Below are 22055 nucleotides of genomic sequence, written 5' to 3' on the forward strand. Positions count from 1 at the left end.
GGAGTGCTGGGGAGATTAACTAATGTGTGAAAATGTAGTTGGGGAAGCATAAAGTGCCATGCATATTTGAAATGTTCTTGTAACTATGCTTATATATAATTCAGCCCTTCGAGATCAATAAGTAGCGCACAGGTCAGAATTTAAGGTGGGGAAGGGATAGCCTGGAGGAAGAGCACTGTCACTTCTGGTTTCAAAGAGTTCACAGATGCTCACCCTCAGTGGGTTTAGGGTGGAGATCTGTGGAAGGTAATTGGAAACCACGTTGGTATTTTTGTTTTGTTTTAATGACCACTGCCTGCTTTGAAGTTTGATTTCTGGAGCTGGAGCAGAATGAGCAGTTTAGTTGAAGAGAAATGTGGGCATATTTATCTTCAGTATTAACACCAAGGAATAGATACTTGGAGGAAGCTGAGGACAGGCTTGGTCAGACCAGCCAAGACCACCCCTGGTCAGCCAAACTGGGGAGGCTGAGAAGAATGACAGTGGCCAAGAGTCACTGAGCACTGACCATGTGCCAGGCATTACAGTCAGTGCCTTATATTCATTAATTTTATCCTTACAATATTTCTGAAGTGGGCTTGTCAGTCTGCTTCTATTACTATGCTATTATACTATTATTGCTCCCTTTTTCCTAGTGGAAAAAACTGAGACTTAGAAAGGTGAAGTGTCCCCCCAAGATCTGACCACCCTGCTCCTCACCACTCTACTTTATTGCCTGTAACCATTCGTTAAGCCCCCAGTCCGTGCACTGGAGACGGCATTATGTCAGGTGGTCTGACCCAACTCTGTATTCTGTTGGGTGGACTTCTTTCCCGTAAGTTTCTTAAATGACCTTCCCTCTAAGTCAATCTCCTGTAACCTTGTGTGGAATGGATGAGTTTATCTAGTTCCAGGTGTCCCTCTGTGTAACGTGACCTTTTAGGTTTCAGTCCTGAAGTACAGCAAACACCTATCAACAGCCTTGTAGCCTCTGCTCCCTGCCCTCAACCCCGCACACTGTTTTAGTTTCCAGTGTCAGGGTCGGAATTAATTTCTTTCAAGGTCTCATTTTTTTTATTTTAATATTCTTGTGTTTGTTTGTTTATACATGCACAAGCGCATACACACATATACCGAGAATAAATGCTGGAGTCATAAACCAAATGTGATGACCTACGCACTGTTTATTTCTGTTTGGGGACTTATTCTTTTCATTTTCTTACTGCATTTTGTCCATGTGGGTTTTTGTTTTTCTTTTTTTTTTTTTTTAACATTTTTTATTGATTTATAATCATTTTACAATGTTGTGTCAAATTCCAGTGTAGAGCACAATTTTTCAGTTACACATGAACATATATATATTCATTGTCACATTTTTTTCTCTGTGAGCTACCATAAGATCTTGTATGTATTTCCCTGTGCTATACCGTGTAATCTTGTTTACGTATTCTACAATTTTGAAATCCCAGTCTATCTCTTCCCAGCCCCTGCCCCCTTGGCAACCACAAGTTTGTATTCTATGTCTGTGAGTCTATTTCTGTTTTGTATTTTCCATGTGGGTTTTTTTTAATATAATTAGAAAGATATTTTTAAAAGAGAAATGTTTTGTTAATTCCTTAGAAACAGAGTTATTGATTATCTATTGTCTGACATGATATACTAGATATGGTAGCATTGGGTTCAAAAGAAAAAGAGATAGTATCTTGAATGTTTAAAGTTTGAGGATGTGAAATATAACAAATAAAAAATTAAAAACAATATTATTAAGTAAAGTCATACAAATTAAATATTAAGTATTAAAAGAAGACAGAGTAGAGAGGTGATGTTAGGTTGGAAGCTAAGAGGTTGGGTCAAGTATGATAAAAAGAGAAAATCTCTTCAAGTTATTCAGGGTTGAGTTTTCATACAGAAACATTTTCCTCACAGCTTCATTTATTTCACAAAGATTAATTGACTGTCTACAGCTTTCTGGGCATGTGCTGTATTTTGGAGGTACAGTTGTTAATAAGGTATATATATATATAAGGTTATTCTTAGCACTTGAGTTTGAATAGTACTTTTATTTGTTTTCATCTAAAAAAGGTAACTTATATGTAAGAAATAATAGTCAGGAAGGTATAGCCAGTTTGGGGGGTAAGCCTGTGAATTTAAGGTGTAGTACTCAAGGCTTCTGCAGATAAAGTGTGGTCTCACATGCCTTTTAAATGGTGGTGGTGGATCCTGACCTGTTGGACTATAGGGCTGTTGTGAAAGGCAATGAAGTGTTATTCAGGTTCTCTTTATTACTGTTACTATTTCCAGTGATTGCTAGGTATATGTGAAGTGAAAAGTATGACCTTTAACCCTCTGTTTATGGCAAAGCCTAGGAGACAGTGGCACTTTTCTTTTCTTTTTCTTTTTCTTTTTTTTTAATGCTTGTTACTTAATCTTCATCATCTCTGGATTTAGGGGGAGATCAGACAGGTCAGGACATGGAATGACTGCTAAGAAATCAATAGGGGATCGTCTTAGACAGGCAAGGTCAGCTCTCCCGAGCCCTGTTCTTCTTTAAACACAATGCATTTCCTGATTTCAGCAACTGCCTTTTCTTTGAGTTGAGATTTGCTATCATGAAAATAACACTTCAGTTGTAAATACTGAGAGCAGCCAGTCTCTTAATTAGAACAACAACCCATGGGATTTGGTCTCTCAATACAACAAAAGCTCACAAGACTTTTAGAACTTTAGTTTATATAATTTTGCTCCAGCTCTCACTGTGTTGTATGAACTGAGAAGCTAATCTCTGTAGCATCTATAACGGAGTGTATTTTAGGTATTCGATTGTTTAAAAAGATAATATAGAAAAATCTCATAGTTTTAGACACTGGCCTCTCAAGAACTTCTAACCAAACAGGAATCTTAAATTTACATTGTTTTCTGGGTTTTTATTGTTAGAATATTTCCTGCAGCAATAATGCCCATACGATACTATATTCAGCATTGTCGAATTATTCGTGTTGAAAACTGCATCAAGTGCTTCTTGGCTTCTTTGGAACCTGCAGTTCGATACTGGGAAGTGGTACTTGCTGGCTGGTCAACAATGAGTAATGCAGTTCAGTAGCCACGCTGTTCCGTGTGTCAGGCCCCATCAGGCTGCTGGATCCTAAGACTTGCCCAGAGTTTCTCTGTGGACATACACACAGTGGCCGACTGTGGATTCCTTTCCCTTTCAAATTCAGTTATTTGCTGGAAATTGAGCTTTTGGATTTTGTAAGTTCTTTGTTCCCCTCATTTGAAAAATATTTAAATGATGTTGCCCAGAGGGCACCCAGAGAAACAGCGTGACTGGCTTTCGGGAAATTAGTAAGCAGTAGAGTTATTTTTAGCTTTTACTCCTTGCAAACATTTCCTTTTGTTCTTCAGAAGACATTGTTGATCTGTTCATTCATTTGCTGTGCTCTCTCCCCCGCTACAGGGTGGCTTTGGCTAGAATAAGCCCTCTCTTCTCTACTCTGCATGACATAACTGTGTTAATTCTCAGTTAATTTTAACTCATGGGTTATTTGTTCGTGTTTTTTTTCTAGGTTCTGAAACACCACCACCACCACCACCAAATACACACACATTTTGCTGTTATTTGGGGTTGATTTCCCCCCTCAACAGCAAATACTAACCAAAAAATGTTCACACACGCAGGGTATCAAAATTTATATTTTTGTCAAAATAGCTGATGGTGTGATTCTGCCTTCATCTGCTCTGTTAGTACTTATTTTAAAACTGTAATCTTTAGAAAATTATGCCATTAGTATTACAGAATCCCAAATCCAGGATCGATGGCTACCAAGGCTGGCCTTTACACCTCAATCTCATGTCTGATCTTTGAAAATGCTTCAAGTATATAAAGGGAATCAGATTTCTAAGGAAGCACACTGAAGCCTGGTTTTTACTCTTCACATAAAGGCAAGTCTGATAATGGCTTTAGATCCCTTACGGGAAGATCTCATCATTTTGTAACATTGTAATTTAACCTTCTTTTCCCCATTTTTCTGTAAAATAGAGAAGCATTATATAGCATTTGTGGTTAAAATTGGGGTTCTGGAGTCAGATTACCTGGTTTCAAGCCCTAGGTCTACCACTAATCTCCATATGCCTCAATTTCCTTATCTCATAAATGGAGATTACAGTGCTTCATACAATTGTTTTGGGATTTAAATCAGATCATCCATGTCAAGAGCCTAGCAAAATGCCTGACATAGTAAACAGTCTCAATAGATGTTGGCTATTATAATTACTGTGTAAAATTATTTTATCTGTAATGTACAATGTAGTTATTTTTAGAAGATAATATACCAGAAAGAGTCACAATACTCAGTTTTCTGGAACCCTTGAAGCTTTCTCTATAAGAGTCTTTTGGGAGGTTACCTAATTCCAGTACCTAGTGAATTTAGTTTCCCTTGGTCCTTCAGTATTTGCAGCTCTTCACATCGAGAACTAGTACAATCATAATGGGAAGTCAAGCAAAACATTTTTCTGCATAAAGACAGGAAGGCAGAGTGTGAGATGGCATTGACATCTGTGCCTCTGCCTTGGGCCAAAAGCAGAGTGGTTATTTGCTGCTGATTCGACATCCCATCTGCTACCTTCTCCAGTGGTTCAGCCCCTCTTCCTTTCCCTTCCTTCCCTTTAAAGCCCCAGGGATGATGAAGTCAGGGAGACAAGGATGTGAAGCATCTAAAGAGGGAAACAGGACAGAGGGTCAGGAAAGATAACAGAATGATAACCATTCTGCAGATGATCCAGTTGGATGAAAGTTAAATCTCCCCTGCCAGTGGCAGTTTTACATGAGTTCTCCGGACGGGGTGAAGGTTGAAAAACACCAGCCTGTTTAGTGAATTCTCATCTTTTTGCTCAAGAGCTTTTTTGACATTGACTCAGCAACTTACTAAAATTTCCTTTTAAAAAAAAAACAAAAAACTTTTTTCACTCTTAGCCCACACCCTCAGAATAAATCCTTTATTTTTACGAGGGGTGCTTTAACTCTTGAGTATATCCTTTGTTTCTGTTTTCTTATAGCTGCATTTAACTCACCTTATTTGCCAACTAATATACAGCACTAACTCCCACTGAGGTGGCTTTTTGTTTTAAGGTAACATCTTCTACCCAATCCGAGAGGTACAACTCAGGCTTTCTACAGCACGGTTGTCTTAGAAACACTTATTTAAAGTTTAGAACACAAAGCATCACACACATGAAAAGGGTATCTATCTGTAATGTAACTCTTTAATTGATTTTGATGAAAACTTGAGTGATTAAGTAATAGAGTGATGAATGCCCCAGAAAGGCATGTATTGAATAAACAGAAGTATGCAAATAGAAAGGGGAGCTAGGGAGAGATTGTCTCAGATTATGGGTTTCTTCATTTTTAATGGAAAAATTTGGGGGGGGGCAGTAGGTAATTAGGTTTATTTATTTACTTATTTATTTTAACGGCAGTACCTGGGATTGAACCCAGGACCTCATGCATGACAGTCTACCACTGAACTATCCCCTCTTTCCCTGGGAAATTCTTTTAAAATATTTTCACTTTCAAAACCTAAGTCTTCTTTTAACTTACACTGATTTTTTTTCATTTATGATTTCCTGATGATTATTCCAAGTTTGTGATTCAGAAGAATTAAATATTACTTTAATATAGAGTATTCGGAGATTATTTTTCAGGCTGCTTGGTTGCTGTCTTATTTTCATTTAAATTTGAGGTTATCCTAACCCTTCATTCAAAGAGGTAGTTGACCCTGATTCTGACTTAAGTTTTGGTGAGCCTTAATTATAATTCATCATATATGTAGTTTTCATTCAGTGCTTTTTACAAAAGACCTTTGTGTTTACTTTCTAGACAGATTTTGCAAGATTTAGTGGAACAAATGTGGAAACTGACTTTGTAGAGGTGCCATCACAAATGCTTGAAAATTGGGTGTGGGACATTGATTCCCTCCGAAGACTGTCAAAACATTATAAAGATGGAAGCCCTATTACGGATGATCTTCTTGAAAAACTTGTTGCTTCTAGACTGGTCAACACAGGTATGACTTATAATTTTATAAGAGGAAAATAAATGAGAACTTCTTCATGGAGAATCGATAGCCTCTGCTTCTGTAGAACTTATTTCCCCTTTTGTAACGGTAGTGCCCTTAGAGTGTTAGCATGAGGAAGGAGGACCGCTAAATATATTTAAATACTGAACTCTGGAGTTATGTCTAAGAAAAAAAAAACATTTCCTTTTAAATTTTAAATAGAATGAGATGCCTCACTCTGATTTTGGAATGAGTACTACAGGAATCAGTTGATGAAATCTGTGGTCCATGATATTAGAACACATTTGTTCTCTCTTCAAAACATGCCCAAACATTCTTATGTTATTAGGTCTCCTGACCTTACGCCAGATTGTTTTGAGCAAAGTTGATCAGTCTCTCCATACCATCACATCGCTGGATGCTGCAAACGAATATGCCAAATATTGCACAGAAATCTTAGGTGTTGCAGCTACTCCAGGTATGTAAATCCTATCACTGTAAGTTCCTTTTTCCTGTGAAGTCTACACAGGGTTGACTCCTAACACTGCCAGAGAAGGTACAGTTTATTGGGCTGATTTCTATAATCAGGCCATGACTTTCAAATAGGCATACCATGTCCTCGTGAGTTATCCTGTCCAAAAGGGCTTGAAGGAAGGGCGGCTCCAGCTTTGCAGCATTTTAGTGTAATCAGGCGTGAGCAATTGGCCTCCACCCCAGAGCAGAGAAAGCCGTTCACGTTTGGCAGCCCCGGCCTGGCCCCGCCCTCCCTGTATGCACCGTGACTTCCCTAGTATTTCAGTGAGACTGGCGGAAGGGGCAGCTTTAGAGAGGCACGGACTTATACCTTGCTTCTGATTCTGTTCCTGAGGTCACTTAAGGCAGTTTGACTAGCAGCTTCTAACCTAGTATTATTTATGAGATTCATGAGAGTGGGTGGGTGTATGCTCACCCATAATGCATTTACATTTATATTTACAGATTTTATGCAAACATGTAGTCGGAACGGAAAGGTGACTTTTTTTCCACCAAAGAAATTGTTACTTCATTGAATCAGTCACATTTATAGAGATAATAAAGGTCAGAATAGTCAGTTGAGTCCACCCAGGCTCCTTCTGTGATTTGTTTCTAGTTGGCCGAACAGCAGCTTTGTGCCTCAGGCCACTTGATGAAATCCTTTTTTAAAATAGCCCTAGAGGTAGATTGACTTGGTAAAAACCTTTTTAGCTTTCCACTGAAAGAGTTTTTTTTCCAGTAATTATGAACCCAAAATAAGAGCCATTCTGATGTATTTTGGATATAAATAGGTGTGACAACAAGTAGGCTTAATATTAGAGTATTTGTAAGACACACGTGTGTCTAAGGGATAAGACAGGACTGAGCTGTGTGATGGGTGTGGACAAAGCCTCTGAAACTACTGTTAGGCATTCCAGAGCTGAGGGCCGAAACCAGCTCCTAGGTGGAGCCGCCACAGGAGAGAAGTTTCTAAACTTGTCAGCCAACGGCATGCGTAAATCCCGGGAGTACTAGAGGTGATCCTGACGCTCCTCCCACGGCTGGCCCCCCCATGGGGAAGCTGGCTAGCTGATAATCTGGTATTTATTTGCCATCACTGTAACTAAAATGTATCTTTCTTTAAAGGCACAAATATGCCGGCTACTTTTGGGCATTTGGCAGGCGGATATGATGGCCAATATTATGGATACCTTTGGAGTGAAGTATTTTCCACGGACATGTTTTACAGCTGCTTTAAGAAAGAAGGGATAATGAATCCAGAGGTATTTTTTTTTTCCTCCTTTTAATTTTGTAGCTGCCCCCTCCCCTTTAATACCTAGTATAAAATGTTAATGACAGCTAGATTTTAGAGGAAGAGGTTTGGTAACAACTTTTAACTTTTAAAGTCTTGCATCTTCTCACATCATCGTACCTTATTAAGTGTAGTGTACAAGTGATTAACTCTTAATTCTATAAGTTAAAAAAAAAACCTACTGCATTTTCTTGCTTATTAACATTCCAATACATTGCATAATGAAAATTCAAAGCTTTGTTTATGCATTTGAGCATTTATAGCTGCTAGTTTTGACATGTGCCGTAAGTGTTTTATAGGAGGTTGTGAAAGAAAGGTGAACTCCTTCCTGATATAAATGGTCTGCCTATGTTTTGATGTACTCTACACACTTTCATCATACATTTTCTGTGGAAGGCACCCTTTTTTCTGTGACTGGCATATCCCACCTACTGCATTGTTTGTAACCTAAATGCCTTTAAGTAATTTAAGCTGCTTCATTAACCTGAGCCATTCCTTTCCGTGTACAGTGAATTGACTGCCAGGTGGCTGCCAGCCAACCCTTCCTGAGTTACAGTCCCTCAGCCTCCACTCTCGTTGAAGAGTCAGCAGTCAGATTATTTCTAGGGCTGATGGGTTTTCCAGTGTGTTTTTCATTCTGTTTGATTCAGAAATTAGAAGAACAAAATTATCAAAATCAGGCTTTCTGTGCCTATTGCAACCAACTGATTTGTTCTCCAAACTTTGTGTTTCTGGATTTCCTAGTACCTTACACACATGCACTGGAAGACTTTGGTGTAATTTAGATCACCACCCCCTCCCCCAACCCTTCCCCCCAGGAAAATGCCCTCCAGGGTACCTGCATGGTATACACTAGCCTTTCCAGTTACTGCATCGTCCATTCCACCTTACCCAGGCTGTTAGGTTGCTCTGGGTCTCCTTCCATTCCCTAGCCGATGCATTTACAATGATCAGCCACTGACTTGTTCTCATAAATACCCTGTTTTCGGCATGACCTTTAGCCGGTGCCCAGCCCCAGTCCTCTGCCATCTCATTGAGAGACAGTGCCCTTGGGATTCAGTGTTCCGGGGAAGATGGTGGGACTCCGTTTACCTGCCCCACTGCAGTCACCCTGTCGAACCTGCACTGGACCCTCAGTGTTCCTCTGCAGTCCTGCCCTCCTTCCCTTACTGGGTTCCCCCGGTTCCCCACCCTCCCTCCCCTCCCCCTCTCAGCAGGTGATCTCTCCTCTTTACGAAGAACATTAAGATCACTGAAAGTCAGTACCTGCATCTTTCTTTCTCTTTCTATACTTCAGTCTTTATCTTCTTTCCTCCTGTCTCAGAGGAGATGGCTGTAATACTGAGACTTGCTGGTCTGCCATCTCAGGGAAGCAACTTAGCACTGACCCTGATCTTCTCAGTGCTCCTACTTAGTTGTTCTTCCTTTCACAGCTGACTCTCTTGGTACAAGAAACAATTTTTGCACCCCTCTGTTTCCTGGCTTTTGCCTCCACTAGCTAAACTGGACAGTGACCCGCCCTCCAGAGTGACCTCTGACAATCTAGTTGCCAGCTCCCAAAGGCCCTCAGCTTCCTTTGTTCTACTTCCTGCTTCTTCGTATTCCTCTCTCTGTCCCAGCCCTGAGCTTAGCAAACAGATCCCCTCCTTACTTCCCAGAACACCCAGCGTGCCAGCCAATTCTGTGTGTTCCCCTTGGGTCTTTCCTCCTTCACAAATTTATTCATTCTACTTCTTCCACCTAAAATGTACACCTTCCTTGTCTGTGCTGCTCCAAAATCCTACTATGCATAAAGGCCTTTATTCAGATGGCCACTCATGTATGAAGTCTTCCAGATCTTCCAAACCAAAAGTGATCTGTCCATCCTCTAAACATAAGAGGGAACTTGGTTTTAGGCATGGGGAAAGGGTTTCAATAAGCTGCTTCTTAACATCTGGACTGTTTAACAAAACTATTCTACAAAATGAAAAAAAAAATCAAGTTATAAAATATTTTACATCATAGGATGCAAACTTTTATTTTCAAAAATACATTTAGAGAAAAAGCACATCAAAATGTTACCAAAAGTTATCTTTGGGTGGTAAGTTAATGAGTGATTATTAAATATTTTTCTGCACTTTTTATGGAGCTTTTCCTTATTTTTACATGGAGTATGTTATAGAAATCAGAAAACAGTTTTTAAAGAGACACAGGGTCCAAATATAGAAAGGTACCATCTGACCTCCCACTAGCTCTTATAGTTGGTGAGGCTTCCGGGCATCAACGCTAAGGCACCTCTTTCGATGAAGCTTCATCATTCACCTCCTCTGTGCTCCACTCACAGGACCACACCCTCAGGACCCTCCCCCGTCACCTCTCCTCTTCCAGCTGTCAAGGTCACAGCCAAAATACTGATCCCAGTGGACCCGAAGGAACTTGCCAGTCCAGCAGGAGCCACCCCTGCTATTATGCTGCTACGTACCTCCTCTTTTCTAGAGCTTCTCAGCTTGGCAGGCAGCCAGACTACTCTTGACTTAGACAGAAGGGCTGGGTTGAATGTGGAGAAAGCCAGATTCCCCACAACTCAGAGTTATTGCCTTGTGATGTTAAAAACAGTTCTCATTTTTAGTAAAATTCTGGATTCAGCAGTGCTTTTTATTACTGTTCATCTTATGCCATGAAGCTGTCTTTAATTCCTTCTTTTTCCTTCCTATCCAATACTCTGGATATCATGTCATTTCCTGTTTCCCTGCCGTCACAGCCATAGTGAATCTGGCCCCATTGGCCAAGGAGAATTCCTTTGCACCGACCCTCACACCCTTCGCTGCACTGGCAGATACGGGAGCAGCTTTTAATATAGCCATTTTATTCACTCCTTCAGTGTACTGCTTGTTTGGTTTTATTTTTTTTTTTTTTTACAAATGTTTGCTCTAAAATAAACACCCGATTTACACAATTCAAATACTCGTTTAAATTAGTACTTTGGAATAACAATCCTGTTCTACAGAAACAGATCATTGTTACAACTGTGTTATGATGAAGAGAAAGAATTTTTATGGTATAAAGAAATGCTGAGTTTGATCAGAAGTTAAGGAACTCAGAGCAGGCACGGTATATCATGCAGACTTTGTTGTCTCAAGGCCCCTCAGCCTCCGTAGTACGTATTTGGAGATTTTGAGAAGATAGCAAGATGGCCCGTGACAGAGTCAGTGCCTGCTAGTCGTAGTCCCCAAGCTCTAGATAGGCTGGGGCTGAAAGATCACATACTGTTGACATAATTGGTCATGGTCACTGGTATCAACAAAAGAACATCTCCAGGCCTTCCCTCTGTCACCTCCTGCCACCCTGCAAAGCCCAGGTCTGGGCGAGAACCGTTTCAGATCTTAACAAGCAGAACTGTAGAAAGTGCACTACTCACTGGGAAAACAGTAACAGGAAGGGTCAAATGTAAACCTGCAGTCTTCTGACACCAGGTGTTAGCAACAGAATATCTTACACACAGTCATTTCCATTCTGTTTTGATGGCCTCTATCAAAGTGTTAGAACTGGCCCCTTACCTTTAATAGTTTAAAAGTTTGCCATCTCTGGTGTTATCTGTAGTTTTCTATATTCTTCATAGCAAATAGGTGTAACATGTTAGCTGTTTAGTTTGTTAAATATTATCTAAGTAAACGTGGAGAGTCATTATCAGACATACCTTTCACTTTTCCAGCTCATCTCCTTAATAACCATGGAAAGGAACTGCCTGGGAATAACGCTTTCCCAGCAAACTTTAGGCGCTCTTTCAGGATCCCTTCAAGGTTCCCAAACAGTTTCAAAATCCAGCAGCTAATCGTAGGGTTGAAAGAATGAGAGCATTTTAACTAGGATCATTTCTTTTTATAAGGCGACTTCATTGTGGGAAAATTTCCTTAGAGGTAATAGACATTGTGGATTCAAAGGCAATTATATTGTTAAGCTAGAATTATGTCCTCCTCTTCTGCGTTGAGAGTAATTGCTTAGCTTTGTTTTTTTTCCATCAGTGAAGAAGAAATACAACCAAGGATTCCAGGCAGAAAGGAGTACTGAGAAAGTCAAGATAGTTAAGTGTGACTATGCCCCGAGCCATAAGGAAGTAGATCTTACATGCGACACACATGAAGAGTCTTGGTTAAACGTGAAAAAGAGTTGGCTGACAGGTGTGTTACAAAGCACGGTATCCCAGAGCTCTTCAAACAGAATCCTAGGCCCGGTGCCTGCTGTAATGTGTTGTAAGAGAGAATGTGAGATTTCCCCTCCTGAGGGTCCCTACAGATGGACTAAGTTCTGCTTCAGCTCCCCTGATCTGCCACCCCACAGCTGATTTGTCTTACACTTGAGCCTTTTCGAGCAGCCTTAAATTTTGCCTGATTTAAGGGACAAAGGAAGGAAATGGGATTGATTTCCAACCTGCTTCTTGAATATTTACAACACCAGACCTTCTTAGCCTTGAATCCCAACCAACTGGAAGCATTTTTCTTCTTTTGTGCTCCTACAGCCCTTCCTTTTGTCTCTCTTAGGGCCCTAATGATCTGCCTTGTTAATTGTCTGTTCCTTTATCTCACCTTGTAGATCATAAGGCCCTTCTAATTGTCCTTGTGTTCGTCCTCTGCTTCAAAACTGTTACATGTACCTATTACTGGACCCAAATGGTAGTTCCCCCATCTGCTTCCACTCATCTTTCATCCTAATACAAACTTCTACCTAGGGTACCATTTTTCTCCAGACCTCCTCCCACCCCTTAAATTTATTCTTCCATCCTCACAAACTGAAACTTTGCTCAAGGTTTCCAGTAGACCTCTTCCAATCAAGGGAAGATTCCTACCACTGTAGTTTGTCTGCATCTCCCTGACTACCAGCACCAACCTGCACTCTCTCCCTCCTTCCTGTTTGTGGTCAAAGGTAGTCTTTTTCCACCCACGAACGCCCCACCCTCACTTGTAGAAAACAAAGTGTGTGCTGTGCTGGGTAGGAGTTTACTGATGAGCTATGGAAGGAAAGATTTCAAAGTCTACTTTTAAAGCGGGCTGGTGAGCCTGTTAGAAGCCTGATTGTCAGTACCTGCCAGTGGGTGGATGCCCTCTGCCCTGATGCCTGTTACTCAGTGTAGAAAGGAGATGCCTGGCTCCACTGCCCAGGGTCAGTCACAGAGGAGGGAGGGAGCTTGCATGTGCTCCTCCAGAGATGGCAGGAGACATAGTCTGTTTCCCCTTTATATGTTCTTGGTACTGATGGATGGTGGACATCCTTCACTCAGGTAACCATGCTTGCTCTTAAAATATTACCTCAGATAAAGCATACATATTCTTGCAAGTGAGTGCCTTGTCTCTCCTACTTAATATTCCTACCAAATTATGTATTCTATTTTATGCTAATAGTGGAGATGAAGTATCTGTGCTTTTTTTCTTGCTTTATTAGGAGACAGAACTAATTTTAAGGAAATGCTGAATCAGGAGTGCATTTGTTTCCCTGGCTGTGTATAAGTAACTGCACTTTGAGGCAGTGTGAGAAGGAAGGAAAGGAAAGGAGGATGGATGACTACTCAGGGGTATTGAATACCCCTGTATGGCAGAAATTATTCTAGGGAGCAGACAAGGTACTGAAATTATCTCCTTTAATTCCCCATAAACTGAGGGAGGTAGGCAGACTCCCATTTTACAGGTATGGAAACCAAGGCCCAAGGTCACATAGCTGAGGATAGAGCTGAGATTCAGACCTGGGCCTGACTCCAGAACTCCTCATCCTGCTTTAGAAAACATCGGTGTTAGGAAGGACCTGCACAGCTGCCGGAAGATACACGTTAATCTTCTGGGATTAAAAACCACAGAGGTGACCGATGCTGATATTCCTCAGGAGCTCTTACTCTACGCAGGTCCTCCTGGAGGATTTTTAGCATGAGAAATTCTAGCGGTTGTCTTAGAGCTTCTCTTCCTAGTTTGCTCACAATTAAGGTTCCCTTATGATATAAACAAGAGTAGAACGACTTACAGCAGAGACTCCTGCCACCTGCAAACACGATTCTGTCACCTAGAGAGCCCGGATCCTTCCTAAAGCAGAAAAATTCACTTCACTTTTTCTTTTTTAAGAAAACAAGATCCTATTACCAAAATGACTCTTAAACTCTTCTCCAAACTTCATTGCAAAGGAAATGAAATTATTAAAAGACCATTGCTCTGTAATTCAGGAAATTGAATCAGCTTGTTTGGAGCTATAAGCAGGGGAGGACTTGCGCTGCACTGAGCCGCATATTGTGAGACTGAACAGTGCCCGGCCCTGCAGTGACTTTGCCGGTCAGAGGAGGCGTGAGCTGGCTCTTCCCAGCAACGTGCAGCTCCCCAAATGCTTGCTTTTCTTTACTGCCTACAATAACAGCCCTCCATACAAGATAAGAGAATACCCTGGCAGATGTCAGCATGTTGCTGATTTTTCTTTTTTACTTTATTTAAATTTTTACTACTATTCCTATAATATTTGTGCAACAAAATATGTCTTCTGAATAAATAAAAGATTCTCAGATCTCAAGCATTAAGAATTTCCACAAATAAATGCTAATCATTGAGGTTGCATGCTGGGTATGAGAGGGTTCACTATACTGTTGTCTCTATTATTAGTGTATGTTTAAAATTTTTCCACAATAAGTGGTTTATAATGTTTTGATCATTCCTATCAATTTAATTCTCATTTTCTAAGTTCTTCCTCTACTGCGATGCCCAGAGAGCACAGACCTTCCTTGCCCCACCCACTAACTTAACACTGGTCCAATTTAGAAATGTTGGGCAGTGAATGACAGGGAAAGGGGTGAATTGTGTTGGTCTCAAGAACTCTGATCTGCTACTTGCTAGAATGATAAAGTCTGTGATGGCCATCACTCACATTTTAGGTTCTAGATCACTACTGTAACAGTCATGAATTGCTGCAGACCAGGCAAAAAATGACACATCATTTGTTTTTCCTAAAGAAAAATAAATGTACCTCCAAGCCCTCATTACTAGGATTTTCAAGAAGTCCAATCTCAGTGATTACAGGCCACCCTTTTTAAAAAATTTTACCCAAAACTTATAAATAAGGCAACAAGATTGCTACTCACCTCTTCAGTGTTAAACTAGAGCATTGTCTCCAAGCCCTTCTAAGGACGGTCTGTGTTCCAGGCCCCAGACCAGTGCAGTACAGCAGCCACGTGTAGCTCCTGAGCACCTGAACTGTGGCCAGTGCTGCTGAAGAATTGAAGTGAGATGTGCTGATTTTGAAGACATACAACAAAAAATAAATCTCAGTAACTTTATATTGATGTGTGCTGAAAGGATACTATTATTGATACACTGGTTTAAATAAAATATTTTATGAAAATTAATTTTACCTATTTTCTTAACTTTTTTAATGTGATTACTGGAAAATTTTAAATTACATACGTGGCCCACATTGTGTTTCTATTGGACAGTGCTCTCCAGAGTTTACAGAAGGTAACTTTGTTTGACTAACTGTTTACTCCTGATTAAGGCTCATCTTAAAGTTAGCTATTAGCCTGTAGATAAGTAGTAAGGTACAGAAGATTTCTGTTTATAGCTAAAAGATAACCCCAAAAGTTTTGATTTTACGACCCCTATAAGACATTTACCTGGTAGATTGCATTCCTCAACGTTTTATTCTCCTCAACGGTTTGACTAGACTTACCTCAGATGGTTGTGCCAAGCAGAATCATTGTCATAAGTCAAAAATGAGATTACTTTTGTCTCTGGAAATTCTCAAGCTATTCTTGTACTCAAAAGGACTATCAGTGATTGCTCAAATGATACAATGGATGTATATTTAAATGTTACCCTGTGAGCTGTCCTACGCATAGGTTTAGAGTTATGCTTCATTGAATTGTCTTGCCTTACTTCCCTAAAAGGTCAGTGAAAAGGAAGTGAAAATACTGAATAATGCTGATATTGAATTACAGTTGTTTCCTTTCACTTTATCTGCTCATCTATTTGTGTAAATAAAGGCAGAGGAATTGTGATACGTTTTAAAATTCCAGACCTTGTCCCCAAAGAAAACTTTACAAAGGTCCCTCTTCCCCATGCTGGGCCCGCAAAAATGTCTTACCCTGCACCGTGGGACGTGTGCTGTTGCCCCATCCATAAGGAAGGTTTGTTTATAAGCCCCTCCTAAAAACATTGCAGAAGCCATTTTGACAGCACAGAACCCCTGTTTTTAGCCTCATTGAACACTTGCTTTGCTAACCCTTTTGAAATTGCATTTGAGATGAGGTAGCAAATTAGGAACCTGTTATATATTCCATTTGACTGTGTTTTGTTTGTTTGCTTACATTCCCAGTGTGCTGCTGAGAATCTAAGACAAGACAGTAATAGAGGGGAAGTGTGGAAGACCGGAGGTCTAAGCTCCAGATCTCTTAGCTACCAAAATAAATAAATACTGCAGAGCTATAGTCTCGGCAAAGGAGAGCCTCCAGACGGACAGTGTAGCTAAAGTCCCTTTTTCTCTTTTGCATCTGGAGATTTGGAAAATTGCTATAACCATGAATTATTAGGCATGTTTATTTTATTAGGTTGGAATGAAATACAGAAACCTAATCCTGAAACCTGGGGGATCTCTGGACGGCATGGACATGCTCCAGAATTTCTTGAAACGTGAGCCAAACCAAAAAGCGTTCCTAATGAGCAGAGGCCTGCATGCCCCATAAACGTGGGATCTTTGGGAGCAGTCCATGTCTGGAGGACAAGTCGACATCACCATGTGTTACTGGCCTGGAAACTGAAGGGAGTTTTGCAAATGAAAATGTAGGTTTCCATTGACTTCCTTTTGCTTTTTGATTTGAAAAATTATACAGATGTAAATGGAATTATAAATACTGTGAGCTAAGAAAAGACCCATTAGAAAATAATTGTACTATAAAATTTCATAAAAATGGATTTGATTTCTTTTTATAAAAGTTTCATATGAAGGTAATTTGATTTTTTTACTATTGTAATCTAGATAATATAATGTAAGAGGGCTAAGAATTTTTTAATTGAATCATGTACATTATATAATTTGATCCTTCTTATATCTTGAAGTTTTGTACTTGGGATTTCTGAACTGATAAATGAATCATCACGTTCCTCGATAAATATTTTCTTGGAGCCCTGCATCCACTTTGCCACTATCTCCCAGTAAAGTGTGACCTCTTTGCCCACACACCTCAGGGCCAGGGGACTATGCTTCAGTAATGCATTTATCTTTGTATTTCAGGCCTCACGATCCCCAACTTTCTGCCACACTTAAATGATGTTCTTCCAATTGGTTTTGTCTCTTCTGTCTGACTTCCAAAAAATTATGAGTTTTAGCTGAAACGGTCGAATGGATATTGCAAGTTTTTACATCTTGTATTAGAGAATTTTGCGTCTCGGATTGGAGGTTCATTTCCACTTCAGCATACAAGATTGTCAGTCTTTCCGCATATTTGCCAATTAGAACATGAAAGCAAGTCCAAGGATGTTTTTCTCTTCTCATGTTTCTAATAAGTGGTAGGGACTTCGCCTCCTCTGCTGCCCCCCTCACCCCGCGTGGCAGGTAGATAACGTCACAAGTGTCCGTTCAGCGTGTCCTGGGAGGAGAGCTGCAGCAGACCCAGGGCGTGAAGAATGCGGAAAGCCCAGGAGTGGAGTGGGTTCTGCACAGACGTGTGGGAGGACAGCTGCTCCAAAGTGTCAGGCGTGCTCACACTCAGCCCTGGGGAGGGGCTCGGCCACAGCCTACCTTGTCTGGTGATTTTACGTGAACCTTCGGAGCTCTTTAACTGTTTACTGTGGGCCTAAACTCCAGTTCTGCAGCAGCCCAGGAAACTCGCTGTACTTATTTTCCCTCTAGGGGTCTACTCAGTGAGGAAACCAAACTAGGATAATTAAAAAAAAATTTTTTTTAATTAAAAAACTAACTTTGAGTGTATGCATTCTGCATAGGACTTCCAGTTGTTCCCCTGTGTGTACCTGAGGTTTGACTTTGCTCGCCAGGGACAAAATGAGAACCTTTTCCTTCTCCAGGACAAAGTGGACTTTGTGCTAACTAAACAAATATCATGCTGCGGAGTAAAAGTGCCAACAGCAGGAAAAACCAAGAGCTATAGCAACGCAGGAGAAAATTCAAAGATTATTATTGCCAAGCAAATACCTTATTAAACATCACAGAAAATCCCCCCACCCACCCATCCCCAAGACAGTTGCCTGGCCCTCTCTCCCCCACGCTCATTCAGCATCACCACCTCGGGTCCCTAAAGCTGTTTTTTTGGTCTTAGCAACTTATGGTACTTTCCTCTTTTTTTTTTTTTTTCCCAGAATGTTCTGTTTTCTAGTTTCAGACAAAAACTCTCTTCAGCTTTTTCTACTGCCCAGTGCATCTCGTTAACAATAACTTTCTCATTTTAAATCTTAACTTATTTCACATGGGAAAACTAATACTTGATGTGACTAAGACTGCACACAATAAAGTTACATTACTGTCACAAGAATGAATTCACATTTCCTTCATACTTCAATGTTAAAACTGAAATGCATAACAGAACAGAAGTGCTGTGGTAGTCTTTGTATTTAGGACCCACATCCCATATTTAAAATCTGCCAAAGAAGAGCGACAATATCAAGTAGTCATCAAGAAAACATTCCCTACCGTAATTCAAAACTAAGGACCTATTTTTTAAAGCCTTTTTGGATGGGCTGTTCATCTGCTTGTTCCTTGTTTCTAGATCAGAGCACAGAGTGTTGGTGGCTGTTCTGAATGGTGTAAACAACTGTAAAAAAAAATTATAATTAACCAACCTACACTTTAGATTTATGAACTAAGATGCATATAGTAAAGTCTTTCTTGGTTATCGATCCAGCAGATTTGGGCCTGTTTCAGGTTTTCCAGTAGTTGTTATGTCACTGAGGGCAAGTTCTTAAACATCTTAGGTGAAAATGTAGTAGGCCTGATTCCTAAAGGTTCAATTTTAAGATGCCACAGAGAAGAGAAAGAGGAGTCCTAATGTGATGCCGTCTAATATAGATTTTTTTTTCTCCTCTAGTATAAATGTTGCATGTTACCTAGATAGAGAACTAAAAATTATCTTGAAGAATTAGCACCCAAGCTATTTACACCAAAATCCTGCCTTTCTGAACTTCTGCGGTGACAGGTAGGTATCTGCAGCTCTTTGGACTTGACAGACTGCTTTGTGTAAGAAACCAAAATCAAGAAAATAGCTCTTAAAAAAAATGATAGGATTTTGTACTTGCACTTTGTATTTACCTTAATTAGTAGGGAATGACTTAACTTTCTACTTTGCCACTTTGCCTTTGGCCTTTGTGTATGAATGAGGGTGTACAGCGATCCTGCCTGCTCCCCACCAGTGAGCCTGCTAGCATTTTTCATTTTTTTCCTTTTCTATCATGCACAAGAAGTACTTTTCATGCTTGGAGAAAATTGCATTAAAATACTAATCCCCCAAATTGGGTTTAGGTAGAGTTAGCTGAGCCCCAAAGAGTGTTAAAAGAGAAACCTTATCCCCTCTGACCAGATGCAACGACCAAAGCTTTGTTCTTTCCCCAACACAGCACTGTTACACAGTTATGTGTCTCTTCTGAAATTGGATAGCCCCTCGAAATTGAATGTACCTTCTCTTATGACTGTTTGGTGAGAATAAAAGCAAAAAAAGATAAACATGCTTTCATTTTCTTTTTTTCTTTTTCTTTTTTTTGGTGGGAGGAGGTAATTAGGTTTACTTATTTCTTTCTTTCTTAATGGAGGTACTGGGGATTGAACCCAGGACCTCATACATGCTAAGCATACATTCTACCACTGAGCTATACCCTCCCCTCTCATTTTCTTTAAAACACAGTCAATGTCCAAAGTTTTTTTTTTTAGTTTATTTTTAATGGAGAAATTTCCACTGGAAACAAATCTGCCTAAATAATTATCTAGTACCAACTGTATCAAGGCAAACGATGAAGGTTAGAAAATCTAAAAACTAGATTAATGTAGCCTTTTTCAACATACCCACAATAAAGTTGTATAAATGGATACTTCATAAAAATCTTTTTGAAAAATTGGGGTAATAAACACAACCCTTTAAACACCCCTCTCCAGTGAATGATTCTTGAGTTTTTATTTCACTGAATTTACCTTGTAGTTTCCTTTCCTCATAAAATGTAGGTCCAGTGAACCATTGATCTGGTTCGCTATAGGTGAATATGACCCAGGCTCTCTTATTTCTGCTCCTGTGAGCTGACACCCATTCTAGCTGCTTATTTCATAGAGCTTGGAAGCTCACGTAAAATTTTACTGCCATGATAAAATGTCACTAGCATTTGTCATCAGAGAAACTGTATGGCTTAGAAAGGTTTAAAAGTACAGTGTTCACTGAGTCCAACAAGGCACTTGACAGCCCTATTGACGTCTTTAAGGCTAAGGTGGAAGCTATGATGGGAAAATCGTTAGCCAGGTGGATTCCTAGCTATTGAAACTCCTAAGCAAGTTGAATAATGATTCACATTAAACGAGGAAATTTCCAGTCCTTTGGATGAAAACATGAAGAATTCTATGGAAGGTATTATCAAATTTGCATGTAACAGAGCTGGAATGTTTAAATATGATGACATTATTAAGATTTAAAACTACTTCAGTGCTGAGACAAATTTAAGATGAAATTGGACCTATTCCATTGCAAAGGTAAAAGGAAGGGAAACCTGCCTTCATAGTGGTATCTTCAGGAAAAAAAACCTAGCATTTTTATTTGACCAAATTCCAGTATAAACCCACAGTACAGCACACCTGGCAAAGGGACAGGAGGAGAGAACTGAAGCCTTGTAAGAGTGTTGATGGAAGGACGTGTCCAGATCAAAAGAATAGTCCCGCTGGACTCTGATGCATTGAGATTAATCACAGCTAGAATATTGTGTTCTAATCCAGGTGTCACAGACTTTGGCCAAGTATTACTTTTGAAAGAGTAGGAACAGGAGGGTGATGACTTTGAAAATACTTCTCAAGAGGAATACATAAAAGAATTAAGAAAGTTCTTTCTGGAGATGAATTCAGACATCCAAATGGCAGCTATTTTCAAATACTTGGAGGCTGTGAAAGAGAGGGTAGGGTTATTCTTCATTGCTTCAGAAGCCAAAGCTTTAGAGAAATGGTTGGAAAATACGAGAGCTTAGCTCAGTATGAGGAAGCAGTTTCTAATAATTATTGTTAATCACAAATACATCCTGCTGCTGTTAGTGTTCAAACAAAGCCTGTGGCTGCCAGGAGTGTTTAAGAAGGAATTCCTCTTTTGAGTAGATGTTCATACCAAATCAGCTTTGAGGTCTCCTCCAAAGTTTAAGATGCAGCAAATACATAATATCAGAAAGACATCACTCAGGGAGGAGGTTATAGCTCAGTGGTAGTGTGCCTGCTTGGCATGCACGGGGTCCTGGGTTCAATCCCCAGTACCTCCATTAAATAAATAAATAGATAAATAAACCTAATTACCCTCCCCCACACACAAAAAAAGAAAAATACATCACTCAGATGAGAGAAATGTTTACAATGCTGGCTCTTAGAAATGGCGTTTAGATGGCTGCAACTCCTTTATACTGTAGGAATATAGTTTAAGCACTGTCTTAGACCTCATAATCAGCCAGTATTTATTCAGAAATTATCATCCGTTTTCTTGTGGGTTATCTGGTAACTGAGAATGGGAGGTTAAGAGCTGTATATGACCATAAGAAAGCCAAAGGCTCTTACAGAATGAATAAAGGTTCTTTTTCTTCCTTTACAGAATTTACAGTTGCTCTCTGTCCATTCCACCCACCGCTGTCTTCACTGCACATACACAGAGACAAAAATCTAACTCAAATACCCAGTTTATTATTCATGCACTCCACCATATTGAGGTCTCTTTGGGTCATTGTTTCTAGCCCCTGTCCTCCACAGTTGTTGACTCATAAGGAGTAGTCCGTAAATGTTTGTTAAATAAACATGCCTTCTTAAAAATTCCTTTTTTCTCTAAGGATGCATTTTTCTACAATAACTGCAAAATATCTAATTTGTAAATGAATCTAAAACTACATAGATAAACTGTTTTTACATCTTCCGCAAGAAGGGGCCCTTTTCCTTAGTGTACTGAAAAAGCTTCTGTGTGAAGTAATGGAAGAAACATACTTTTTGTAAAAAAAAGAAAAAAGAGAGAGAATGGGGAATGTTTCTAAAGATTCCTCGACTTCTCTCTGTGATTA

General features: G+C 39.9%; 1 protein-coding gene across 6 annotated transcripts in view; it reads left to right on the forward strand.

Moving 5' to 3' along the window:
- NLN (neurolysin) overlaps window positions 1-21816 on the forward strand; it is an 88914-nt gene extending 67098 nt beyond the window's left edge. For 4 of the 6 annotated variants that reach the window (XM_064481026.1, XM_031446086.2, XM_064481039.1 and 1 more), the window contains 4 exons: window positions 5852-6038; window positions 6379-6507; window positions 7668-7804; window positions 16379-21816. In XM_064481026.1, the coding sequence (XP_064337096.1) occupies window positions 5852-6038; window positions 6379-6507; window positions 7668-7804; window positions 16379-16513 (588 nt within the window). In that variant the 3' untranslated portion in view covers window positions 16514-21816. The other 2 variants (XR_010378544.1, XM_064481033.1) reach the window with 2 other exon arrangements.
- Window positions 21817-22055: the final 239 nt, after the last annotated feature.

This window comes from Camelus dromedarius, chromosome 3 (genome assembly GCF_036321535.1).
Source record: "Camelus dromedarius isolate mCamDro1 chromosome 3, mCamDro1.pat, whole genome shotgun sequence".
NCBI classification, from domain to species: Eukaryota; Metazoa; Chordata; class Mammalia; order Artiodactyla; family Camelidae; genus Camelus; species Camelus dromedarius.